Source organism: Talpa europaea (assembly GCF_964194135.1).
Source record: "Talpa europaea genome assembly, chromosome: 3".
Taxonomy (NCBI): Eukaryota; Metazoa; Chordata; class Mammalia; order Eulipotyphla; family Talpidae; genus Talpa; species Talpa europaea.
In genome coordinates, this window is record NC_140069.1 from 133,533,132 (window position 1) to 133,561,053 (window position 27,922).

The 27,922-nt window shown below is 49.0% G+C and overlaps 1 protein-coding gene across 1 annotated transcript; it reads left to right on the top strand.

The window, feature by feature from the left end:
• Positions 1 to 21,183: 21,183 nt before the first annotated feature.
• On the top strand, positions 21,184 to 24,036 carry LEP (leptin; the record flags this gene model as incomplete). Its single annotated transcript, XM_084229331.1, has 2 exons — positions 21,184 to 21,333; positions 23,677 to 24,036. Exons 1-2 carry the CDS (start codon positions 21,190 to 21,192, stop codon positions 24,034 to 24,036), a joined length of 504 nt encoding a protein of 167 aa, XP_084085457.1. The 5' UTR covers positions 21,184 to 21,189.
• Between the last annotated feature and the right edge of the window lie 3,886 nt (positions 24,037 to 27,922).

Sequence of the window (27,922 nt, forward strand, 5' to 3'; positions counted from 1 at the left end):
TGGCCACCATCATTGCTGACATCCTCGCCAAATCCCAAAACTCCCCAAGCGCTGGAGGCTCCCAAGGTCGCAAGATCAAATCCAGCTTAAGTCCACTCAGATTTCTCATGTCATGGGCTCATGCCCGCCTTGGGGTCAAACATTCACATCCCTCCCCCACCAGGCTCCACGGGAGGGCCAAGGCAGAATTCTGGAAGGGCACATACCAATTACAAAAAGAGGTTTTATTCTCCCTGTTGACCTGACCAGAGAGGCTGCCCCACCCCCCACCCCGCTCCCTTTTCTTAGAACATTTACTTTAGAAAACTTGCAATTGGAAGTACTTTCTGTGTCTCTCTAAAATGTATGTAAATCTTTTCAAACAGCTACATAAGCCTCTTGCCAGTTTTACCAAGACTAGGGAATCAGCTCTTTGAAATACCATCCAGGAAGAGAGCCCCATCTCCTAGTTTCTGGGGGAGGGTCGGACCCTAACTTGGGTTCCACTTTCCAAACCCAGCTCTTGTCATAAAGAGATGAGAAGTTAATTTTTCCTTTGATAAAGGCAATTAGCAAATACAGATGGCCATCCCAACATCCGAGGGAATCTGGGAGGATCTAAGCTGCCTCGTTCTCTTAGCTGACAGTCTGCGGCTGAGTGTCTAGAGAAAAGTCACTTGCTTTCTATCTTTGCAATCTCTTAAGCAGATCACCTGTGACATGCATCACAATCTGGTTTTATGTTCGTTCAATAAGAAAACTGTTTTCTTTCTCTTCTACCTCTATGCAGAGATTTGCTGGATTGAGAGATTTTTGTTTTAGATTATATTTCCCCAGCAATTCCCAGATTTCCTAAGAGAATTCAAGACAATGCCAGCCCTGGGCCCCTGAGTGGAGGGGGAGAAGCAGGTGGATGTGCCAAGGACAGCTCCTGCTGAGATGACACGTGGGTGTCCCGGGACAACCCCACAGAGACTGGGTCAGACTCAGGACCCAGCCAGGGTGGTCCAGCGCCTAGCCTCCCTTCTGACTGGGCTCTTAGCTGTGGGTTCACCTTGCTCTCTTTCATGCACTGATTGTTAAACTTCTTCTGTCTTCCCCTTCAGAATAGTAATCCTATTCAGCAGTTCCTTTCTGCTTTGCAGACAAAGCCCAGGTGGAATAGATGCTGGCTGGAGGTTTGCAGAGTTCCTTTCTCTCTGTCTGTTGAGTCCCTTTTGTTCCACACTGAGCCTCATTTATCTGGACCCCATTTGTGGCCTTTTTTTTTTTTAATCACTTTCCTAGGCAAGACTAAAGTGTACTTTGATTTTTCTGTGAAGTAACATTATGTCAAATAAATTTGACAACAAATTTGCAGGGAAGCAATTAGTTGCCTTGAGAGTGAGAATTGTTTTTTGAGCATTTAATGAATCTGGAAAGCTAGATGATGACTCTTTTTCTCTCTGCCCTTCCTCCCCACAGCAAACTGGAAACCCAACAAAGGAGAGGCCCCTCGAGGCCCTGGTCAGGCTTTCAGCCTCTGAAAGCTAATTCTCAACCCTGGCCACACTTTTATCACTTGGGGAGTTAAAAAGCCTTCCTGCTAAGGCGCTTATCCCATCCCTAAGCTTCTGCCTGAACCGACCTGGTGTCTGGCTGTCTGATCTGGTGAAGCCATATGTCCTAAAAGGTCCTGTTGGTTCCAATTGGGAACCTGAAACTTCTGGCAGGTTCCTTCCTGTGCATTCAGAAGCCTTATTCAGGTGTGGACTGAGCACAGCGAGGTATAGGCTAGGCCTTTTCCACCCTGGCTGCTCAGGGAAGAAACTGGGGAGCTTTTTAAAACTCCTGATACTGGCACCAAGCCTAGAGATGATTTTATTCGGTTGAGTTGAGACCAGGACACCAGGAGCCTCTGGTGTGTGGCCAGGTGAGAACCACCAGGACAGGTTAACAGCCCCAACTGCTCAGGCAGACTGACCAAAACTTGCATTGGGGCTCTGCTGGGTGACTTTGAGCAGGTTAATTAATCTCTCTGAGCTTCAGTTTCTCATCCCCAATATTTGAATGGTTTTACCACCTTGCAGAGTTGACTGCAGCTTCCTCCACCTGCTCAGCACCAGCATGGGTTAACTGTCTCAGTATCTCTCCCATGCGCAGATTTACTGTCAGTGATTAACTGTGTTGCCAACAAAAATCCAACTCTTATCAATAAAAAGGAGCTGCATTTGAGGATGAGAAAGAACTTGCCAGGACATGCCTGTCTTCCCAGTCTTTGGGAAGGGTTATGGCGGTGCCTCTTTAGCCCATAAAACTCTGTCAGGGTAGTGGCACTTTTGAATCAAATTTCAGTTAATTAAATCTGTTACAGACCCCAGCCCCAAATAGTGGGTCCTTTGCCCTCTGGGGAAAGAATGCACCAGAGAGTGCTATGTGTAGTTGAACCAGCAAAGTTTTATTGGAGACTTGTGCATGAGGGAGCCTGCGCCAGAAAGAAGTTAGCCTGACTCCCAGAGGACATAAAGGAAGCATTTAAAGGGTAGGTCCATGGGGTGGGGGCAGAGGAGAGCAGCATCATGGCTTGTTCTGGGTTGGGCTACACCCAGGCATGCGCAGTCAGGTTATGTCCCAGCTGTACTTGTGGGCCCTTGGCCTTCTCCCTCCAGGAAAATAGGATAATCATGAGTCAGGATCCAACGCTTTTGTCAATCACGGTGCCTCATGGTCAGTGCGGGGGCCAGACTGTTTGGAGTGGCTGTCTAGACCATGACTCAGTCGGCCTGATCAGACAGGAGTCGGAGCAGCTCATCCGGCTGGCAGTTTCTCTTACCCAGGTTAGATAAAACCAGGGCAACCCTTTGCATAAAGTCCTACATGCTAGATATTATTGTAAAGAAATAAATTATTTTCCTTTTTTATAAAAGATTTATTTATTTATGCATACAAGAGCTGGGGTGTAGGCCAGAGATGTGGGGGGTGAGAGGATTCACCACACACAGAATGGGGAACAGAACAGGCAGATATACTGAAATGCCCACTGCTCCCCTCAGCAGTGTGAGACAGGAGAGGTCCGCTGTGCCATGTGTGTCAGCTCCTTGGCCAGGGATTGAACTCATGCTACAGTGGCTGGTGATAGCTTGATAGCACTGAGACTTTAACCCCTGTTCCACCAGAGAGGACCCAAAACAAATTATTTTCTATGAGAAATTATCAAATTTGTGTCATAATATAAACATGAAACAACAGGCCAGGAATGAACCCCAAACAAAATCAGATCATGTGGGTCCTCCACTATCTGTGCACCTTAGGTCCCTCATCTCACCCTGCCTACATTTTCTCAAGTAAATTTTATACTGAGGTTCTGCAATAATGGGGTTGAAAATTGTCAGGGTGCAGAAGAACTCATCCTGTACCCCTCTGGGTTCTTCTAGGCTGGCAAATAATCAAACGTGCATCAGACAAATTGATAAGGAAAAAAAGAGTCAAGAAGAAGTTTAGTAATCTGTAGGCCTCCTGGATACGTGGGAGAGATGTAGAAAAACTGAGTAACTGGCTACTTGGCTTCAGACACCATCTTAAATAGCTTAACTAAGACAAGGGAGGTTGCAGGGAGAAAGAGCAAGGCCAGTTAGGGAACTTACCAAAGAAGGCACAGTAAACAAAGGTATGCAGGTTGAGCTGCCTTCTCCATTGAAAAGAAGAAAGATTAGGTCTTCCCAGTACAGGGAGGGAGATGCCCTTCCAGGGAGAAGTCTTTTTCAAAGTCAATCTCCATCCAGTCTTCAGAGTCCCTGAAATGAAACCAATCTTTTGTCAAGGACATATTTTGGGGTGGCAGATTTTTGCTCCCCTACAAAACATTGCTGCTGATATAAAGGGTGTGTGATTCCATAGCTTGTACCTGATGCCAGTGCCAGGAGACAGACAGTACAGTTTCACATGGCAGCTGGTGGGACCAAGACACATTTGGAGAACCTCCTTTTCCCAAGTACACTCTTCCATCAAGCTTTCTGAACTTGCTAGTGGCACTGTGCTCTGCCAAGGGTAGAGTAGGATGAAGATAAAATAGATGTGGATTGCGCCTACGTGCCCTGAATAGGTTTTGGCTTGGGAGTTCTGGGGCACCACGCATCTGGATACTCGGACATGGTAAGATGGCCAGCTAGGAGCCAGACCAGGCTTGCCAGAGGAGGTAGGAGTTTAACTGTCCTGGAGAAGATGAGGAGTTTAGGTAATGGGGTAGGAAATGCCTTCCTCCCAATGCCCAGCTCCAAGGAGCCCTGGGTATGACTGGAGATGGGCTCGGTGGAGGGGCACAGCACAACCAGTGGCAAACAGAAGGAAGAGGTGGGCGGTGGGTCCTGGGTCTTGCATTACTTTAGGATGTTCAAAAAGTGTGCTTGCGGTATTTTATAGCTTTTGGTTCACCTTGCTCAAGTCTTCCCAAAAGGATGCTCCAACGTACACTTCACAGGAGTAAGATGCCAGCAACATTGCCCTAAGTGTAGGGGCCTGAATGGAGGTGGAGCTTGTCATGTCAGTTCCATAAGTATTTACCCCTCAGCCCACAGCGTATAGGGTATGGGGTGCGGAGATGGGCAGACACATCTCTGCCCTCAGGGAGATCCGTCTGGTGGGAAAGTCAGCTCATATATAGCACAGTGCTCTGGGCAAACCTGGAACTCCCTAGAAGGCGAGAAGGAGGTTTCCGAGCAGGAAAGAGCGTGTCCTTTCTGATTCTTCCTCTTTGGGGTTTCTGTTCCCAGGGAGTCCTTCTCTTTCCTACAAAGTACCTGGCCCAGTCACTTTTTCTTCAGCCTGGGGGGAATTTCCAAGGTGCTTAGTGGCTTCTGCCCAGCGCCCTGAAGTGCTACAGCTGGGCCTTCCCATGCCCATGGGGAGAAAAGCTGGCACAGGAGGGGTGGGTATTTCATCCAGGAAACCCTGAGAGAAGGCACCCAAGGTCTTAAAATATGCATTTCTATTCACCCAGCTTTAAGAAATGATCCTAAAGAAGTAAGCATGAACATTTACAGAGATTTATCTATAAGATTACACATGAAAACATTGTTTATAAGAAGAAAAAAATCATCGAAAATGATATAAATTTTTAACTGTAGGAGACTGGTTAAAAATTTATGGCATAATCACATAATGCCAGTCTTATAAATTACATCAGGGAAGAATATTTAATGACATGAAAAGAAAGTTGGAAATAATTGAAAATATCACTTTGCAAAACAGTAGATACTGTCTGATCCTATTTATGATAGATAAAATATTTATATATGTATATAGATACAAAGAAGAGAGAGAAGTGATAGAAACTGTTTCTATAAAATATAGAAAGATTAGTGATTTCGGGGTAGTGGAATTATAAGAAATTGATAGTCTTCTCTGAATGTTTCTACAAGGAATGTATGATACTTAGATAATCAGAACGGAAGATACTATTTTTTAAAGTGGCATCTCCCCAGGCACAGGACAGTCTCTCACACTTGAGACTCACCAGATGGGAGTTGGGTGCAGGGAGCTGGGAGCCACACTCTTGAGGGCAGACCTAGCCCAGGAGGTTCCTCTGGAGCTCCTGGGTGCTGGAGCCCGCTCCTCAGCCACACAATGTTGCACTGGGCAACACCACACAGATAAAGAAACGGGAGTCGTGGAGCAGGCTACATAATGCAGGATGCTGCTGAAGAGCAAGAGCCTGGCCTTTTTATTGATAGAAGAATCATACAGCATCAGTTGTGAGAGGAAAGTGGAAAAAAGGAAAAGGAGCAGAAAGTAACTAGAAAATGTGCTGATGTCATTCAGGTATTGTGAGCTGCTCTCCAGGCACTTTTCATCTGCTTGATGACTCGGTATTGTAATTGAGATCAAACCCTAGTTCCCCAGCCATGGTTTCAATCTTACTGACAAGGCGTTCCACTGATCAGCTTCTGGGGTCCCTTGTTCTATCCGTCCTCAGGGCCCCCCTACCTCCCCCGTCTCGGGCATTCCTGGTCATACCCCGTGATGTATAACCTTCCCAGCGTGACCCAGCTTTGTGCTCTTGACTGATTTGAAAGGCACCTTGCAGGGTTGGACTCTTGTACCTAACTGCCCAGGCTGTTCTGACCTTACTTAGGATTTAGAACTGTAGGTAACAAAATGATGGCCAAACAGACCACTTAGGATTAGCAGACCCACAACACAGAAGGCCTTGCTACAGGACAAATGTCTTTCATGGTCTTGTCTCAGCCCTGGGCCCCAGTACAGGCCAGAATGGGGCAACAGGAAATCAGGCCCCATGTTGCAGAAGAGCAAGATGGATGAATTTTTCTGTCTGCTGTGTTCCACTCAACTGAGAGGGCACACATGACACCTTCCCACTCTCACTACTCAGCCTATAAGAACCCAGTGACCTCTTCAGGGAACCATCTAGACTAATCCCACACGCAGTGTCCTTGTTCTAATTAATTAACATGTATAGAGTGGCTACTGGATCTCTTACTGTAATAACCCACATTATCCTCGCGTGAGAGCTGGTATGGTAATGCTCTTGTAACAGATGAGGAGAGGGAGGCAGACAGAATGGAAATCACATACCCAAAGTCCCAGACTAGTAAATGCAGAGACAAGATGTCGTCAAGGCCAGCCCTCAGAGACACTACGCCATACAGTCCCTCTGGAAACAATAGATGTCACAGGTTTCCAAGGTGATTTTGTGTTGTTCCCAATTTTTTTCTAGAAGACTGTGTGCATGCGTCCTTGAGGGTATGAGCCATACCTTCATGCTTGTGGTATCTCTAGGTACCCAACACATGCTGATGCCACAGTGATGGGGGGCCGAGGCACTGGGCACTCACCATCTACACTGCTCCAGCTGGGACACGTGAGCATATCCTACCCAGCTAGATCTAGCTGCTGAAGGTGTGTCGGCCATTGGTTATGCACGTGATCTAGTAAAACAAGGGACAAACATTGGCTGGAGACTCAGAAGGCTTAGGATGTGTTAGATTTCAGTCTTCTATAGGATTGAAGGCTTTCTGCTGCTCTTCCCAAGCATCCTCCAAAACACCTATTCAGCCCCAGATTCTGGAGGAGGCTCCAGGTCTACCTTAGATCATGCCCTGAGTCCTTCCATTCGAACGGGAAGGGGAGATTAGGGCAGACGAGGCACATACAGCCCAGATGGTCAAGTCAACCTCTTGGTTGCCATTTCTTCAGCGTTTCCAGGTTGGATTCCAACCCAGGCTTGAAGAGGCTGTTACCAAACCTGGGCAAATCCACACAACCATATTAACAAGGCTTATCTCAGTGTGGTGGCATGAGGGATGGCTTTCTTTGTGGCTTTGCTTCTTTGCATTTTCTAATTTTCTGCATCAAATATGATTTTTTTTTGGTGATTAAATAATTCAAGGGAGTGAAAAGTCACTGTTCTTGCTGTGTTCTTCACAGGGCTTTGTCCCCAACCTGCTGGAGACAGCAAAGCTCCAAGTACCCCTCTATTTCATGTGGCTTCCCCAGAGCTCCTCTGATCATTACACCAGCAAATCCCAACCCCACCCTGCGCACTAATCTGCTCAAAACCTTGCAGATTATACAGCATTTCTCAGGCTTGGGTCTGCAGGTGCCCACAGCCCAGACTTCCTGAGAAGTCATCTTTCTGGTCTTTGAAGGCGACCGCTGGAGCCACATCTCTGACCATGGCCCCTCACCTGGATGTCTTCTCCAACTCACTGCTGGAATCTGCCAGCCAGATGTCATAAACAATCACATTCACAGCAAGGATCTTTGTCCCCCCTTCCTGGCTCCCCTCCACATCCGGTCTCCTCCCCAGTTTCTCCACCAGCAGCACAGTCATTGAGCTCTAGGTGGGAGAGTTTATGAAACAAAGGTGCTCTGTCCTCCTAGAAGGGCTGGTGCTCTTTTCTTCAAAATGTCTCTTGGCTCTTGCCTTCCTCTGTCTCCCTGAGCCCCTTCACTCCTATTCCTGAGCCATTGCTGAGGTCCAAGTCTCACTCATTCTTGCCTCTGCAGGATGCCCAGTATAGATTATGCTCTTGGTGTATACTTCCTAGTTGAATGAATGAATGAACAAATGGATGAAACACAATCCTTTATCATCAGTCTCCTTGATTTTGCCTTTCTCCCCTGCAATTCTCCCTCTTTTTAGGCCACCTGACTCTCCCAAAATGATGGCTTAATCATATGAATCCTCTCTGGTGCTTTAATGGCTCTCCCATTCAAAATCCAGTCCCTCTCTACCTTTCTTTGTAACTCCCTGAGGCTCCCACCCCCTGACCTGGCCCTTTTCTCTATCTGGGATAACTTCTCCTGTGGCCCTGGCCTGTTCATCTCTTGCCCTTCTCTGCTCCCAGGCTGATGCTTGCTACCGACTCATTTTGTCATGTATTCTGTACGATGTCCTCTCCTGGGGCCTACCGATTGCTGTGATGGCCCCAATCTGTTCTTGCCTCCCTCTATTGCCATCTCTACCCTCAAGGAGCTTATAGTCTCATGATAGAGACTGAAAAATGTTAATTTTGAAATTAACTGATTGGTTGATCATAGTTTTGATTGGTGTTATGTAGAAGAGTGCCCCGATAGATAGTAACAGGGAGAGCATCAGTCATTAGCAGAAAGAATTCAGACCACTCATGCATCTGAGAGGTGTGTGTGGAGCACCTACAATGCATTAGGTGCTGTGCCCTGGGGGAACTCACCCCTAAGAAGCCAGGGACACACCGAAAGGACCAATGCAGTCCACACATGTTCACATTTAATCTGGGGCGACAACAGAGCCGTTGTTTGCCTGAATCATGCAGCTGCTCTTTTAGTCCAATCTGTAGGCCTCTGGAGACCCTCCTCAATGCAGATTGAAATGGAGGCAGCTTGGAATGGCCTAGAGTCAGAACAGAGATCTAACCTCTGTATGCTTTTCCTCCCCCTCAACAGGGCACCACCAGTTGCTCCACAAAGCACAGGGATCTGGAAACCACCTTCAGATTCTGGCACACCCACACAAGTCTGGGTGATGGGTGATGCCAGAACTCCCCAGAGACATCTGCTCAGAACCCCAGGGGCCTTTTTAACTAATGTATGTAATGTTGCCACTTGCAGGGCAACTAAGTCTGTCAGCCATTTTGAATCTCAAGTTCCCATTGTGGAGATAAGATCTGCTCTTCCCCTTTTTGTGGGTTACTATTAAAATCAAATGAGATCATGAATCTTTTACTTTGAAAAAGAAAAATCTGTATTCAAATTTAAAAGGCTAGAATTATCTTGTTTTTAAGTTGTAAAGGTGGTCAGTGTTCAAACAAAAAGGATTTTTAAGTTTTAGCATTTAGTAACAAGGTTAAATCTATCAACAGTTTAATACACCATAGCTGAAAATAGCCAGCACGACTTGTGGAACCAAGAGCCATTTCTCCTCACCTTCCAAGTTCAGGGGACCCCAGTTCTTTCAGGTTAGGACAGAGCTTCCATTCTTGTGCCCTGATCTATCCCAGTCCCAGGGGCAGAGCTGTGATTGGTTTGATTAATTGGTGATCACATTCCATTTGGCCAGCGATTTGGCATATGTCAAAGAACTAACTGGTCCATGAGAAATCAGGGAACATGTGACTTCCCTCCCATGACTTGACACGGAATTTCGAGTATAGGACAAGGATGTGAGGACATGATGCCTATTTCACTTGTAGCCACAAAACAGTATGCCCAGGACTTGAAGGAAGGATAGCAGATGAGGAGAAACAGGCTTCTTGAGCTGCCACCCCCAGGCTTCTGGTTATCAGAGATAGAACTAAGGGTTGATAATGCTTAAGTTGCTGTTACTTGCTCCCAATTGCAGATAGATTTTATTTATTTATTTTTGCATAGAAGAACTGGGGTGTAGGCCAGAGGTGCAGAGGGTAAGAAGATGCACCAAAGACAGAGTGGGGTGCAGAACAGGTGGGTCTACTGAAACACACTGCTGAGGGGAGCAGCAGGCAAGACAGGAGAGGCGCTCCAGAAGGCTCAGCAACCTGGCCAGGGATCAAACTTAGGCCTTAAGGTGGTAGCACTGAGATTTAACCCCTAGGCCAACAGGGAGGCCTGAAATTGGTGTAATCTTTAAGGAATGTAAGTTATCAATATATTTCTATTTTGAATGCACATACTCTTTGACTCAACAAATTCTCCTGATCAGAATTTCTCCCACATACATTCTCACACAGTGTGCAAACAAGTATTCTTAAATATATTAATTGCAACATTCTATATGTAATAATATGGGTAGATTGACTAGGGTGCACCCATAAAATGAAATATATGCTGACTTTAAAAGATCGTTGCAAAGGGACTATGATGTCTGTTTCCAGGTGATTTGGGGGTGGGAGAATTATGAGGGGAGAAATCAAATATTGTACAAAATGAACAACGATGTAAGAAAATAAAAATTAATTAATAAAAAATTGTATACTAGATATAGTAAGTAAAAGAAATGAGTTTAATAATGGTTGAAATTGAATGAGGGTTACAAGCATTTTCTTGTAAATGTATTATGAAGATTTGAAATTTTCCAATATAAAAAAAAAATTAAAGGCAAAGGGCAGAGACAGTAGTGTGAAGATGATGACATCATTTGTGTGGATTTTTTTTTTTTTAAGAAAATAGACATATGAAGGCTAGAACAAGAGTGCTCATGGAAAGACACACCACAAACTGTAACAAGAGTTACTTTCAGGGTGGGAAGGAAGCTTGGAGGAGACTGAGTTCTTATATTTCTTTCTCCATTTTAAATTTTAAAAGAAAATAATATTTTGTCATATAATAATTTTTATTTAAAAATATAATAATTTCTCAATCAACCAAATGCAAAAAAATAGGTAGGGGATAGATGGCAGACAGACAGACAGGGAGCAGACAGTCCGCATCCTGATGACAGGGTCTCAGGAACTGCTGCTTGGTGTTCACACCATAACCCAGTGCAGTGAGTTCCCCGGAATAGGTAAGGCTGGAACAGGTCACCCAAGGGCAAACAGAGACCCCTGCAAATAAGCTAAATTTCTACTGAGAGTCACAGACCAAGGATGGTGAGGACGAGGAAAAGTTAAATGTCAAACACAATTTTCATGGGAGGTAAACCATTTCTCCTGAACTCACAATTCCATGGTAGATATGTTTTTAAAAACAGTAAAGCAAAGAGAGATTAAAGATCATTCGTAATCCCACCTCCTGTAGTGACAGCCTATATTTTGGTGTGAATGTGCAAGCTCAGAAAACACAGGCCATTTTGTAATCTGATTCTATCCAGTTCACAAAATGTAATTATTTTCCACATAATCAAATGTTATTTTGCAACATAATTATTAATGTGTTCACATTATATGAATGTGGCTTTTAAATCATCTCACCGATTTCCTATGTTGGGCATTTAGTTGGTTTCCTACCTTTTTGGTGGTGTTGTAATTATAAATCATTAAAGTGCTAACAATTTCTGACTTCCACAAATATATAGCACCATTTCCTTTCCCCCTTCCTTTGATTAAACAATTATTAATTAAGAACAAAGCAACCAGTTTCAAACAAAGCAACTATAAAAGACATTGCTGAGCTGTTTGGGGGAATGTGAAAGGAGACTAGTTCGTCCCCGGAGTTAGGAATGACCGTGTGTGATCATGGAAATGCTTCTTCATTTTTTAGACGTACACACGGAATGTTTAAGGATGAGATGTCATAAAGCTTGCAATTTGCTTTAAAATATTTTGCCATCATATGAATGAAGCAAAAAAAAATTGTTCAGTCTGGGTGATGGATATACTGCCTACTATGCTGTAAGGTTGAAATTTTCATTAAAAAAAAAAGTCTTAAAAAGCGAAATACTTTGTGCCAGGCACTGGGATGTGACTAGAGCGACAGCCATGAACAAAACAGACCCTTGCTGTCCTGGAGGAGCACCCAGCCTTTGGGGAGCACCTTTCCACTAGGACGTTTCCAAAGCAAAGCCTCGGTGTCCCCGGGAGCTGAGCGCGCCGGGCTCGCCTTCACAGCTTCCTTGCTGGGCGCGAGCGCGCTCCGTGGCTCCGGGACGAGTCTCCTCACAAGCAGGGGCCATGCGTCTCCCGGAGTCGCCACCTCGGAGACCACCCAAGCCTTGGAACCCGAGTTTGTGGCGCCGGCGCCAGCGTGGAGTGGAAGCAGACCCACCCACCCCCTTTCCAGCAGACCCTCCCGCCAAGCCTGGGCTTCTCGGGTGCCCAGGGCCGTCGGGGGCAGCCGCCCCGCAGTGCTGGCCGCGCTGGTCTCAAGACCAGGGCGCCGTCGGGGCCCCTCTCTAGCCCCGCGTCCCCCGCCGCGCGCCTCGCCGCCCCGGAGGCGAGTCCTGACGCCGCAGAGGACCTCGGGGATTTCTCGTTCCTGCCAGACGCCCCCAAACTTTCAGGCCCTACCCGAGGGGGCGCGCGTGGCTCCTGGCGCAGCCCAGTCCCTCCCTTACGGCCGCGCAAGGGGCGCCCAGCGCTCCCAGGCCCCGTGGCCGCCCGCCCGACGCTGCCCCGCTGGGCGGGGCGGGAGCTGGCTGGCGCTCGGGGTGCGCGGGGGCCTGCCCGGCGGTTGCGCAAGTTGCACTGGGCAGCTATAAGAGGGGCCGGCAGGCATGGAACCCTGGAGGATCTGCGGCGCCAGCAGCTGCGAGGTAAGGCCCGGGCGCGCTCCTTGCTCCCTCTCTGCTGGTCTTTCTTGGCTGGCAACAGCCCCCCACTCCAGCCCCATTCCAGGGAAACTGAGGCTGGCAAAGGGCAGGGCAGTGGCTTGATTCTGGGCGCTGGTAGCTTTGAGGGAAGGGTTCTGGAAGCCGGTGTTTTGGGTTCTGTGCTGGTGCCCACGGGGTAGGAATCTGTGCTCACAAGCCAGCCGGCACCCCAGGAGGCAGTCAGGGCCGCCAGCCCCACTGCTAGGATGCTGTGGAAATTCCCCCGGCAGATCCTCAAAGAGGGGGGTACTCCACTCCCATTTGGAGAGGATGAAGTTGTGGCTGTGGGAGGACATGGCTATGGTCAGGCTCAATTTCTGAGGCGCGATGGAGGTAGCCTTGCAGGTAGGACTTCAGGCATCATTTTCAAGCCAGGTGCTCATCTGAATGGCAGGGACCGTGTCAGGCCTTGGCCTGGAAGTAGGGCTGGAGAGAGAAATTGTCTGGAAGACCTAAGTCACCCAGAGAAATAGTGCCGGGTTCCAACCACCTCTGACCTCAAAGCCATGAGAACTGCCTTCATCACAGGGGTAAACAGGGTTTCTCTGGGGTGACAGAACAGCAAGTCATGGCCAGTACATGCTGTTACTGGCCCCAGGTGAGACCAGCCAGACCCCCGTGGCCTGCCTTCTGTCTGGGTGTGCTTCAGTTCTCACTGCGGGCGTGGGGCCTTTACCCTCCAGTTTCTCTACGGTTAGATCCGGGGGAGACCAGTGGATAGGTTAGGTTGTCTTTTGCAAATCGTGGCTTTGGAGGGGAGGAGCTGAATCATTCCTGCAGGGAAGGTGTCTGGGGGGGGAGGCAGGGCAGAGGACAGGGGCTTGAAGACACCAGCTGCACAAGCTCAGTGCACAAGCTCCGCTGTGCAGCAATCGACCTCTGCCAGCGCCTGCAGGTGCCTTCGGTGGACTCCGAAGTGGACCGTGCTCCGCCGGCTCTCTGGCAAGAGAGACCCAGGCTGATCCGCAGGGCCAGAGCAGCCACTCCCATCGCAGCGCCCTCATGAAGGAAAGGTTGCTCTGGTCTTACTTCTCTCCTTTAGGTGATGGGAGAAGGCCAGAGAAAAAGTGGATGTTTTTAGCTTCTTTCCTTTTCAAGCAGTTGAGGACATGGGGCCCAGGGAAACATTCCCATGTTGGCCAGAGGAGTGTCCTTCTCACATTTTGCACATCTTATGCCCAAAAATAACTCTTCTTGGTATCTGGGGGAAATACTTTCCTCCCCACTCAGTTCCAGGAAATGGCTCCAAGCACCAAGGACAGAGCCAGGGAAATTGCACTGAATTCCTGCGCGTGGCCCCGGGCAGATGCCTCTGTAGCTGAGTGGGCCTGCCAGGTGCAGAGGTGGCCACGGGGGAGATCTCTCCTCATAGAACCTGGGTCATTGTGCCTGCCACACCCAGGGGGAAGTGGGATCAGGTTGCTAGAAGGAGCTCAGGGAGGCAGAGTCCTCGGGGGTGTGCAGCCTTGAATGGCATGCATGTGACTGAGAGGAGTCAAGCCAGATCCCCTGCAGCCAGTCCCCAGTAGACCCTGTCCCCACGGCGTAGGAGTCCAGCTCGTCCTGGCCTGCCAGGGGAGCACCTGGAATTCTTTGTCCATAAGTTTGTCTCAGAGAAACAGAAAGAACGGTTGTTTCTGCCCGTGAAACAATATAGTAGATGCCAGGGACGGGATGTGGTCATCCTTTGCTCTTATTCCACGTGTGACCACAGGTATGTCCTGCTTCTCAGAAAACTGAAGCCTGCAGTCCCCCTGCTCAGCATGTCAGCTTTCTGGAGCTGAGTCCATGATCGATGTCGAAATCGCATTGATCCCAGAGTCTAGTCTCCATCTGTGTGCTGTGCATGTTGTGGTTGTACTGGGGCAGGGACAGGAAGGGGGTACCCAGGAGAAAAGCCATCGGGAGCAGGAGGGGCAGAGCAGAGGTGACCCGGAGCGCAGGGGCAGGAGCCAGTCTGAAAGTGAGACCCAGGCAGGGGCCACCAGGGTGATGGTCAAGGCGTAGCAGAACTCAGGAAGCTGAAGGGCATCAGACCCGAGTGGCGCTGTGGCGGACACAGGAGGTGCAGGAAGATGACCAAGGTCCCCACAAAAGGGAGGCCTGGACATCAAAGCATCACCTTGTCTTCACTAGATAACTTCCCAGGAATTCCTGCTGTGCAAAGTGAATTCTAGGATCTGACTTTAGGATGGGAATGGAAGAACCATCACAGAGGTAGAGTAACCTGCGGAGACAATGAAGATCAGGGATGGGAACTGTGTGATTCGTTCACCAACTATGTAGAGAGCAGCCCCTGCTCTGCACCAGGTGGTGCTTGGGTGACATTGGAACCGTGGCTTACCCACCCGCACCCGGCAGGCCTCACTAATTGATCACAGCGCTCTCTCCCTCTGATCTGGTCGCAGCTTCAGATTCCCCTCCATACGGCACTCCAGGGAGCTGCTGAAAACTGATTGGAGTTGACATGGAAATTGAAATCTATTAGTTATCCCTAATGGGATCAGATCTAAAGGTAGTTTCTAGTGAGCAGGGAGAATAAAGCCCGCACATCAAGCATGTGAATGTGATTTCTCAAAAGAGGCTCTTGGTTGCAAGGAAGAGAAAACCCCTCTTGCTAGCTCAGTGTTTTCAAACTGTGTATTGCAACTGACAGAGACTCTCGAAAGTACGTCACCTACAGTTAAGGGTAAGCTGTATTTCTGGACACTTGTTTATCTTCCATATGTCTATGTCTCCTGGATGAAAAATGTATACATTCAGAAAGATGAAAGTTACTCAAGTATATGTGGGAAAAAGTATCCCTGGAGGACAAGGCGGGCCATTAAGCCTCATAAAAACCCAGCACTAAAAAGGTCAGGAACCAGCAAAGCCAGGAGGGCCACAGGCCGTGACCATAACCAACCTCTCAGGAGCTGGACAGACCTGTTCTCTCCGCTGCTCCCTGCATGTGAGACCAGCGCAAGCTACACAGTCCCCAGCAGAGACACACGGTGCTCTCAGAAGCCCTACTTTACTCCTGGGAGAATTGCTAATTGACCCATTTGGGGGCTGGAGGTGGAAGGAAGAGGAAAGAGCCAAAGAGGAACATTCTAGGTGTCTTGCAAACATGACCTCTAGAGCATGACCCCCCTCACCCCGAGTGCCCCTCCTATATGTGGGATCAAGCCCAGGGCAGTCTGACTTTCCACCCACACACACTTTACCCTTCTAGCACACTCAGTTTTCCCACATCCACCTTGGCTAACCCCGGCTCCACACTGTCCCTTTGCCCTGGAATGCTCTGCTTCCCCTCTTCCCCTAGGAACTCCTGTCCTCAGGATCTCATTTCAAATTCTGCCTCCTTTGCAAAGGTCTCTCACCACCGCAGAGTCACCCTCTTCCTCTGTGTTCCTGGCTCCAACGCTTCCCTGGTCCTACGCTCCTTCCCTTGTAACTTTCACCAGGCTGTGTTCAAATGAGTGTCTAAGCTCCTGTCTGTGCCACTGGACTCTGAGTGACTTAAAGGACCAGGATCCATTCTTCTCTATTTCCCCCCTTGTCCTTTCTTTATTCTCATCTTGCTTCCAACCTGGAGTTATGGAGGAAGGGAAGAGAGGAAAGCATGGGCTCACCATTCTTGTATAGACAAGCTCCTAAATGTTCAAAACCCTTTAGAAGCTTCTAGTGAAAAAAGGCTTTGCCTCCCCCTTTCTCATCCCTTTCCTCTAGCTTTGTAGCTTCTCTCCTCCCCAATGCTCCCCTTTTCAACAATCTCTACTCACTCCTGCCTGTGGCTCCACCAGGCACTCCTGGGTCTACCTCTGCACCCTGTCTTTCTGCACCGAGACTCTTAATCCCGACTGTCAGCTAGACAGGTCCACCTGGGGGCCCACCACTACCAGCAAATCAGCATGTCCTGAATCCTCATTCCCAGTTTCCACCTCCAGTCTTGTCACCTGGGCTGATGGCAGTGACCTGGAAGTGGTCAGGCTCCTCACTTCCACTCAGAGCCAGTCCCTCCCTCCCTGCCAGTTGTGCCCCACACCTCCTGAGCTCAGCAGCATGCTCTGCAGCCTCTGTGCCCTCTGCCACACTGGGCACAAACCCAGTGTGGCATCTCAGTCCCTCGCTTCCATCTTCACAAACCCGATTCTTCCCCACTCTCGGGCCCTTATCAGATGCCACCTCCAAGATGCTGCCTTGATTGCTAGGCACAAGATAGCAGTGAAAACAGCTCCTGTGTGTCATAAAGCTGGCCCTTGACATGTATTATCTCATCCCCCACAACGATCACAGGTGGGAATTGCGATTTTTATCATTTAGCATTTTATAACTAAGAAAATTGAGAGTCAGACGTTAGCTAACTTTCCCAAGGCCCTATCTTCCAACTCCAGCAGTTCTGCGGGCTCTGGAGTCCCTCATTTACACATGGCGCTCTCCCCTGAGCTACCCAAGGCATTTTGCCTGGTTAGTAGTTCTTCCTTGCACTGTAGATTACATAAATTCTTTTTTTTTTTAATTACATAAATTCCTAAGCCAGCTCTTTACTTTTATTTTTAACAAGTAATATGTGTAAACAGATGACAACATCAAACACCTCATTAACTGAGTTTCCTGGGAAACCACCAGCCTTCAGCCCCGGCTCTCCCCAAGCCTGACCCCTCTTGCCTGTGGCCCTGGGTCTCCATCTGTGTCTGGCTCATGGCAGACGATCAATACACGTTAGCTGTCATCCACCAAATAGATGAGTAACCATAGGCGTCAGGGGTGAAGCTGGAAGAGGTCGTGTTTGGCGTCTGGGGTTATCCCGCCGGTCCCCTGTCTTCTAGCCATTCCCCCAACCCTTCTCAGGCTCTGGCGGGCACCACCCAGGTACCCACAAGTGAACCTGGGAATACTCCATGTCCATTCTTTTCTGATGTCCATGTCTTGGTATGTAAGTTGTTAGCACAAGTTTTGCTGTATTTAGTAGAGACCTAAAATAACAATGGCTTAATCAAGACAAAGGTTAAGTCTTTGTCACTTACAGCACAAGTCCAGAGATTCGCAATCTAAGGCCTTTGTGGAACAGAGGTAACTGTGCACGTTGTCCCCAATACGATTCCATGAAACCCTAGCACAGGCGGAGAGGCTGGGGTTAGGCCCCGAGGCAACAGTGGTGGGCTCTGCCTTACGAGCTATATCTCTGGACAAGACACTTATCTCCCTTGAAGCGTCGGCTTCCATTCGTAAAATGGAACTAACATCACCTGGCCCAAAAAGGTGAATGCGATGCCTCTGTAAAGCCCCTGCCCCCTGCATGTGTGCTGAGGGTGGCAGTGGAGGGGGTGAGCTTGTTGTGAGTTGTGTAATTGCTGGACAGGGTTTGAAAGGCTGGGCAGCACTACCTGGAGCCAACCCCAAGTGAAGCATGTGGCCTGTTGCCTCCCCTGGGCCATCTCCACAGAGCGCCTGGTATTTCTGGGTCTTGCCCCAGCAGCACAAGATTGAGTCTCATCCTCTTCTAGAATCCGTGTGTTAATGACACTCTCCTCCCCGAGAGAATGCATTACCAGATTTTCCCCTGTCACAGCTGCTCTCACATAATGGTGAGCCTGGAATATCCAAATGGGAAAACAATGTTATAAGCCCCCTCACCACTGATAATTTGCTCCTGTGGAGGCTAAAAATAAATTGCAGTTTCTTGAAAAGTGAAATTGAGATGCTATTGCTGAGTGAGCCTGCCTAGGAGGACAGGCAGGTGGGAGAGCTCCTTGGGTCCATCTGAGATAAAAGTGATGGAGAGAGGGCCTCCCTGTGGCGCAAGGGGTTATGAGGCTGTCTGCAGCCACTGTAGCACGAGTTCGATCCCCGGCCAGGGAGCTACCCATATGGCACAGCAGACCTCTCCTAACTTGCCCGCTGCTCCCCTCAGCAGTGTATTTCAGTAGATCTGCCTGTTCTGCTCCCCACTCTGTCTCTGGTGAATCCTCTCACCCCCCACACCTCTGGCCAGCACCCCAGTTCTTGTATGCATAAATAATTTTTAAAAAGTGATGGAGAGAACCTGGTCCATAACACACATGCTCACACTAGTTGAGTTGCTAGTTGTCTCCAATATCTATTCCTCTCTTCTTGCCAAGGAATAAAATTCCCAAGTCTTTGATACAGATGAGGCTGGCCAGAAGAAAAGTTACATTTCCCAGCTTCTCCCAACTAGGTCTGGCCAGAGACTAAATCTTGCCTATTAAGTGGAAGGTGCAGCAGCTTTCACATTGGGTGTCTGTGCCTCCCTTTTCTCATCCCTTTCCTCTAGAAAGGAGGAGGCGGCAGCTGGCACGCTGGCGCCATCTTGGCTTGTGGGGATGAGGGTCTCGCCTTAGGACTGGTGGAGGAGGGAGCTGGAGGGCCCCGTCCCTGAGGACTTTGTGGGCCCGAGATGCCATGCTGCTCCCCAAACATTTGGTGGAAATGTTTACTCAGGCAATAAGTAGTGAATAGAGGGAGATTTAACCCTTGAAGAGTGAAAATTAGCACAAAGATATCTGAAGTGCCTAATCTTGAATTGCTTAGTATTTTTCTTTTTTTTTAAAGATTTATTATTATTTTTTATTTATTTATACAAGCATTGGGTAGAGTCAGAAGCGCGGGAGGGTGAGAGAATTCACCAGAGCCAGAGCGGGGAGCAGAGCAGGCAGAAGGACCGAAGTACACTGCTGAGGGGAGCAGCGGGCGGCAGGAGAGGTCTGCGTGCCATGTGGGACCCTCCTCTGGTGGCCGGGGAGCAGCCGGGGATCGAACCGGCGCTGCAGAGGCTGCGGGCAGCTTCGCAACCCAGCGCTCAACTGCTGCACCACCGGGGAGGCCCAGTATTTTTCTTATATGAGGCTGATATGAGGGTACAATCCTGTAACTTTACCCTCAAACAGGTTATTTGTTCCAAAGAATCATGTTACCAGCATCTGCCCTTTGTTGGGCCTGGGGTGGTTTGTAATTGGGGCTTCTCCTTACAGGCTAGAGACAATGGGCGGGGTAGCGGGTAAGCACCCCAGCCTTTCTGGGTTAGGCAGTCCTGTGCAGGTCTCCTGGCTCTATCTTTCCTCTGTTTGACTTTGGGTAATTTAACTCGTCTTCTCGAGTCTCATTTTTTCTTCAGATAAAATTCAGATTAAAAAAAAACATACCTATGATCAAGCATTATAAATAATATATAAACAGACTGCTTGTTTCTATTATCTTGCCAGAACATGAATTATACTAATATTGCCACCTATGGGCAGAAAGTATTTTACCTGTTTTTATCAACACCCAGATGAAGCAGGACACAGAAAGCAGAGATAAACTTTTAGCATCTCCGGAACCTTCATCCTGATATTTACTCAGATTTGATTATTATTTCAGACCCATCCACAAATACTTAGCATGGATCATTGGTCACAGACTCGAATACATTTAATGTTATTACCTTTTGCCTCATGTATCTCATCAAAACTTTGCTGCTTAATCAAGGATCTGCATATTATTAATTTTAGAATTCATGGTTCCATGACTTTGAAAGTTTCAAGCCTTCCGGGGGAACATGTTATAGGTTCTCTTCTGTCTGCAGGCCTTTGCCCCAGCTGCTTCTTGATTTATGGCAACCCCTTTCTACTCTAACTAATCCCTACTCAGTCTTTAATGTCTAGCTCAGCCAACACCTCTTCCAGGGAGCCCTCTTTGTGTTCCCTTGATATCTCACACTTTCTTACAAAGCTCCTGCTTCCTAAGTTAAAATGGCCTGTTTGATTGTTTATCTGTCCTTTTAAACTGTAGGCACCTTGAGGGTAGAGAACATCTAATGTTTGACACTGGAGCCTCAATGCCTAGCACTGTGCCTGACATATTCTCAGACCTCCAATAAGTGCTGGTTGGATTCAGGCTCCCAGTGGGAGAGCAAGGAAGTAATAAAGCAAGTGATAAATGCTGTCAGGAGCTAGCACCTGGCTGCAGCGAGAGTAATGGAGAGGACAGGCAACATGATCTCTAATAATAGGGTAATAATGAGCACATTTCTCAACACCTTTAAAACTTTCGCACATGCATTATCTAATTTGATCCTCATAATAGCCTGGAGATAGGTGTATTGCAGAGGACTGCAGTTGTGCGATCTGCCTAAACTCATGCAGCTAGTCATTGTCTGGATTCAAACCAGACCTTAAAAGCCCATTCCTTTCTCTGAAGCACGAGATGAAGTCCCATCATCACCATGATGTCCATTTGCTCGAGCCCTGGCTTATTGCTCTGCGGTCCTCGGGACACTTCATCATGGTTTTATCGATCAAGCCTTGGCTCTCCCCAAGGGAAAGCATTTTATAATGTATCTCTAGATAATGAATTGTCTTTGACTCTTAGCAGCAGAGAGCTAGGGCAGAGAGCAAATCTCATTTTTATACACATCAGCTGATAATGTGGTTGGTCACAGGGCAGATGGGTATTTCCTGAGATACCAGTGATGTGCAAAGTATGTTTCCTTTGTTTTCAGGCCCAAGAAACACATCCCAGGCAGGAAAATGCGCTGTGGACCTCTGTGCCGATTCCTGTGGCTTTGGCCCTATCTGTCCTACATTGAAGCAGTGCCCATCCGAAAAGTCCAGGATGACACCAGAACCCTCATCAAGACGATTGTCACCAGGATCAGTGACCTTTCACACACGGTAGGGAGAGTCTGGGAAGATGAGGTAGAACTATGGGCTGGCCATGGGGAAACCAGGCCCTCTGAGGTTAACTGAGGCCCGTGTAGCAGAATGTAGGGGCCACCAATTCCTGCTGCTCCTCCTCGCCCTCTCCCCTCCTCCCCCTCACTAGATCTGAAAGTCTAGTGTCTAAGACTAGAGGGGTGCATTGAGGTCCCCGTGTCTCATTGGCAGCTGGCGAGGTCCCAGCAGCATCCCCTCCAGGCCTCTGGGTCCCCTCTAGAATGTGTTTCTTGAGCATTCTGCCTCCTGGCACTGGACCCCAATCCTATGAAGCTTCTCCCCATCACTGCTCGTCCTGCCCTTCACAGAAGAACAAATCTACCCTCTTTCACATCAGCCCTTTGCGTGGCCCCGGGTCTTTTCTCTGGGCTCAATAGGCCTCAACCTTCTGCCATTTCCCAGAAGAGGCCTGTATTTGGAATTCAGAAGACTAAGTGTCAATATTTACACTTCTGTTAGTTCTTAAGCTAGTTCCTCAATGTCTTTGTCTTGGTTACATCATCGAGAATTCAACTCAGTTTTGACACTGCTTATGTAGAGATAGTGTCAGCTTCTATAAGTTTAGGGATTAATTTCCCAAGACCACCCTCCACTTCATATGCCATCAGTAAGCCCCAGGCAAGCCCCAGGGAGTCACCTAAGCTTCTGACCAACCAGCTACAGATGGGAGGTTCCCACAGCCTCCTCCTCTGGTGTCAGAGTCCATCACTGGCCTAGATTATTATCTGTGCTTCTCACCAACTGGTTATAAATCAGAGGTTCCCAGGACACAGTTCTCAGTTTCAATTAATTTGCTAGACTGGCACATAGAACTCAGGAAACACTTGACTCACTAGGTCATGGATTTATTATCATTCAGGAACAGTGAGTTGGAAGAGGTACACAGGGCAAGCTGGAGGCAAGATGCCCTCTTCAGACACTCCATTCTCCCTCAAATCTCCACATAGTCACCAACCTGAAAACTCTCTGAAGCCTCTCCTTCTGGGCCTTTATGGAGTCCTCATTACAGAGGCATCATTGACTAGATCCCTGGCCATGGGCAATGCTCCTGGGGAAGGCTGAGCTTTAGAGAACTGACGTCCTCCCATCTTGCTGAACTCTGTTCTCCCCTTGCTCCTGTACTGCAGTCCGTCTGGTCCAATTTTCACATCCTCTTGCCTCCACTGAGGTCAGGGGCAAGGACTGACAGTTCCACCTTCTATTCCTGTTGGTTTCCCTGGCAACAAGCCCCAGGCTCAGGTGTCTCCAAAAGTTACCTTCATTAACATAGCAAAAGACACCTTTAACAGTCTTAGAAATCCCAAGACTTCTGGGGTAGCTGTGAAGCAGGGGCTTTGAATGAAGACCAAATATGTGCGGGGAAATAGAAAAATATATTGTGGTCAACTGAATGCTCTATCTATCTATCTATCTCTGTATTTATCTGATTGATCTATCTACAACCACATATCCTATAAATGACAATATCACACTTTATAAGGTCGTGATGAGATTCCATCAGATAAAGCAAGTGACCCCACATCAAAAGAATCAAAACAAAGCTTTCCTTTATTAAAAGTTAAGCAGTTGTATTTTTCTTTTGGCCCCCCAACCTTAAAAGCCAGCTCCTTCCTCCTGCATGGACAGTCCAGAGATGTCCACCTCCTGACAGCGGCCTTGGGCATCCAGGGAGAAGTTAGAAGGCCAGAAGCAGGGCCGCTCAGGACTGGATAGTCCTGGGTATACCACAGAGAGAAACCCTTAAGGGTCCTTGTTCTCAAAAGCATCACTGGAAAGTGCCAGTGGTGGACCCAGACAGCCGGCTTGTGTGCTGCAGCTGTGGCAGGGGATGGAGTTATTGGAGCAGAGCAGTGAAGTGAGACACTCACTGGGGGCCTGACCTTCATTCCTAAAGGGGATGAGACTTCTTGGAGATCCTGATCAGGTGGGAGGGGCCCATGGAAGTGGGAAGGAATGAGGATGACTGCGGGGTGGGAGGAGTTAGGGAGGATCTAACACCTGGGGAACTGCATAATAAGTAGTCAGGGCTGGTTTGAAATCAGAGGCCATTGGAGAAGACAACCGCCTCAGCTGGTTGGTCTAGATGGTTGGGAAGGACATGAAGACAGAAGTTTAGGAGAGCAGTTTCAAGGCTTGGCATTCACCTGGGCACAAGAAATCAGGGCCTAGAACAGATAGTGCAGAAAGGGGAAGGAAGCTGCTGGAGAGGGACCCTCCATATTCCCGGAAAAGACTGAGCTTTAGAGACTTGACTTCCCTCCTATCTTGCTGAGTTCTTGCTCTTCCCTTCCTCCTGCACAGCAGGCAGTCTCCCCCAAGCAAAGAGTCACTGGCTTGGACTTCATTCCTGGGCTCCACCCTGTCCTGAGTTTGTCCAAGATGGACCAGACACTGGCGATCCACCAACAGATCCTCACCAGCCTGCCTCCCGGAAATGTGATCCAAATAGCTAATGACCTAGAGAATCTCCGGGATCTGCTGCACCTGCTGGCCTCTTCCAAGAGCTGCCCCTTGCCCTGGGCCAGGGGTCTGGAGACCTTGAAGAGACTGGATGGGGTCCTGGAAGCCTCACTCTACTCCACAGAGGTGGTGGCCCTGAGCAGGCTGCAGAGGTGTCTGCAGGACATGCTGCGGCAGCTGGACCTCAGCCCTGGGTGCTGAGGCACAGAAGGCTCTCTTACCCCAAGGGCCGAAGTTGAGGGACGAAACTCTGGCTTCCTGGTGTCTCCAGGAATGGACATCCTTTATCCGGGACTCTGGTCCACTTCTCACTCACTGCTCTAAGCCATTCTTCCAAAGGCTCATATGAGAGTCCAAAACACAAGACCAATGATACAAACACACAATCCTGTGCCCGCCCCTCCAGCAAGCAGTGGGCTGGGTCTGGGGTCCTCACAAGGCTCCAGCCTGTCCCATCTCCCCTCTCACAGCATGCTTTGGTGGGGCCCAGGGTGATTTCAGGAGGCAGAGCACAGTCTTGGATGACTGGAGCAAGCATCCATCTGTGAATTCTGGGGTGCACTGTGATGGCTACATCCACACACAGCTGGAAACTCCCAAGCAACACAAGCTGGAAGCACTTATTTATTATGTATTTTATTCTGCATGGATTTAAAGCAAAACATTGACTTTTCCAGTCTCATTAGGGTCAGCCAGGGCCAGGGTGCACCTGGGGTGCTGCGTCCAGCCTGTCAATTGGGCCTGGCCAAGGCAAACCCATTTTGAGTGACATGACGACCCTCAAGCTAGTTCTGTCGTAACTGATTTTGTTTCTACTGTGACTGATTCTAGATTACAGCGTTTGCAGTGGCATTGCCCTGAGTGGATTGCCAAAGGCCAGGTTATTTTTAAAAGAAGATGAATTTGCCAGGTGTCTTATATAGCTGGGTTCACCCAGAGGTGGGGGATGTGTTAGTAGGAAGGTCGAAGAATCCAGACTGTATCTTCTGAATAGCATTTGTGTGATGGGCTCTTTGCGTGGGGTGAGGTCACTTTCTCATCTTCTCCAACCACTTACTGTGGTTTTCATGAAAACACTGAAGGAGATGATTCCTTTGGGGCTTGTGGGTTTTCCCAGATGCCCATGAGGGAATGTGACTTGAAACTCAAGGCTGTTTGTGGGGGCAGCCGTGAGCTCCTCTCTTAGAGCCAACTGTTTGAAGGAGGACTTTCTTACCAAAGAATGAGGATCTCACACTGGAGACATAAGAGCGAGGGTCTGGTGTGGACCTTGAATGTTCCAGAGTCAGCCCAGGATGGGTTTGGAACATGGCAGTATCTCTGTTGGAGCTTTGCTGGCCAAATTGTGATTCTCATCTGACTAACTTTTGACCTACCCAAATATAGCCATGTTCCCACCCATTTAGGGTGGAATTTTATTCCAGTGGGAAAATGGATTATCCCAGTGGGAAAGTGGATTATTCCAGTGGGAAAGTGAATTCATAGACTTGGGCCTTTAGCAAGTTGATTCAAGACTGCTGAGCAAGTGCAGAGGGCCCTAGCTCAGGCCCCAGGATCACCCTTCCTGCCAGAGGTCCTGTTCAGTAGGGTGGACAAGGAGGCTTGGTTTCCACTCCTGCCATGCTGACGTGGCCATCACACTGCAGGGTGGTATGTCTGGGGAAATTGACACCAAGCAATCAACTCTGTGCCCACTTCAGGCTCAGCCCTATTGGTGCTGTGGGCTCAAAGCCCACCCAAGAAAGGTCCAAATGCAATCGTGCCCTCAGGGGCCTTGCTTTCCAGATGCTAAAACCTCACTCAGCAAAGGCTGGCATTTCACCATGGCAACCGAGCTGCTGAAACACAGTGCTGCGCTCCGCTGGTGGGAAGGGTGGTGGAGGGGCTGGTGCCCAGGCCCACAGGCTGACCCTGCTTGTACTTAGTAGCATTTTTACTTTCCAGGGCACATCAGCCTCTATTACTGAGCAGCCACATTTCTTTGAAGCAGGACAGCTGAGAATTTAAAAATAAGAAAATATGTCAGACTGTAACAGCAAGCAGGTGGCAAGATGAGGGTAGGACCCAGGTCCACTCACCCTCGAGTGCCCCTGGAGCCAAGTAACAGTCTCTGGAGGTACAAACAGGGTTGGGCAGGGGCGACTAGGAGTGATTGCTGGAAGAAAGGAGTTTCAAGGCAGATTTTGCAGGCGGTGAGGGATATGAAGTGGCGGGAGCGAGGAAGCTGTCTGGTTTGATGCTTTGATGAGCTGAAACACCCAAGTGAAGGTGTGAGCAGTGAGTTACAAAGGAAGGCAGGGGGAGAAAGATGGGAGGGAGAGGGAAATGTTGAAGAAGGCTTCAGAGGCAAAGTTTGATAATTGCAAGAGATATGAGTAGGAACTTCTAGAGCAAGGCTCATGAGAAGCCAGTCAGACCCGCTCTGGGAAACATGACCTGGACAATCATGGCCATCTAGTCCGGCTGAGGTGTTTCAAGCCTTTTGCTTAAAGAAATCTGGCACCCTGGCTCATTCTCAGAGTGTGAAACTTCCAAAATGTAAATGAATGTCTTTTTATTTTTTGTAACTTAAACAAAAATTCTTTTTGTTTTAAAAAATCCAAATAAACTACCCATTCCCCCGGTCCTGCTGCTCTGTCGCCTGTTGTGGAGGGGCTTCGGGAGAGCTGTTTGTGTGTGACAGGGCACGGCCTGGCTGGCCTCCATCCACCACTGGGGTCAGCTCTGCCCGGGCTTGGCCACAGCCAGCCGCCAGTTATTCAGGCTAAAGGATTCCCCCAAAGCACAGAGCTGGCCACATGAGCACATTCTGCACCAGTGTGGTTCTGGTGTTCTTGAGAAACACCAAATTATTCAAAAATACCGACGGCAAAAAGCAGCCCCAAGCAAACAAAAATATGCAGCCCAGGAAAGATCCAACCAGCTGCGTTAGAATGGAAAAGCCAGAGGTTTTCTTGCTGCTCACGTTGGGAACCATGTCTCCAGCCCAGTCAGCACCTGAGCCTGTGAACCCAAGTCCCTGGGAATACTTTGGGGGGCTAGGGGTCTCCTCCATGGGTGATTTCAAGGGCCTCTCCCCAGACAGGTGCCGGTTGCTCTGGAGATTAACTGAGACGATGACCCGGCTCAGCGTGTGGCTTACAGCAGGCGGAAGTGAACACACCCCCCCCCTCCCCCCCCCCCCCCCCCCCCCCCCCCCCCCCGCACAACAGCAACAGGCTTTTAACTCAGTGATCCGGCCCAGGGGTCACAGGCCGCAAGTTCACCTTCAGTGGAGAAGATCCAGGCCCTCCCCTGCCTGTACTAGCTTAGGTGGGGGACAGAGAGGGACTGAGCTCCCCAATGAGGGGAGAGCACAGGAGGGGATAGTCTGCTGTGGCTGGCGAGCCTGAGTGGCAGAAGTGGCTGGCCTCTGTACCAGTCAACACCCCTTTAGTTGCACATGGCAGAAATTCAAGACTTAAATACAAAAGAGAATTTGGGGGGTGCCCATGTTGCCGAGAAGTTCAATCCCTAGTCCATGTCTTAGAACAATTTTCCTGGCACTGTCCCTCAGGACCTGGAAGGTACTGGTGCTCTGAAGGGCCTCAACCCGCATGGCCTGAGATGGGCAACGTGTATGCCCCTTGGGGGCCTCTGGGGCTGGCTGGGCTCTCTATTTCCTGGACAGGTCAAGTCGCCACCGCAAGCAGCTGCCCCAGGGTAACAGGCATCCTGAAGCAGGGGCCTAGAGGTGTCACACACCACCCCCTGCCTTGTGAGGTGACTGCCAGGGACAGAGCAGGAGGCATGTTCTTCAAACTGTCCTCTGGGTTTGTTGCCTCCTCATGCATCCCCCAAGGCGGCAGCTCACATCTGCTTAACGGCTGGCAGAGTCTGGGGGCAGCAGGCGGCGCTCAATCACCCAGAGCAGCTCTTCTGCCGAGTCCAGTGAGAAAAATGTCTGGCCAACCTGGCAGGACCTTTCAGTAAGGTGCAGCCCAGCAGCCTCTATAGCACACAACCCAGAACCATGACGCTCGGTTCTCCCAAAAGGAACAAAGAGCCACTTTTCTAGGTTTTAACAGCAGGATCTATGTCCTGTGGT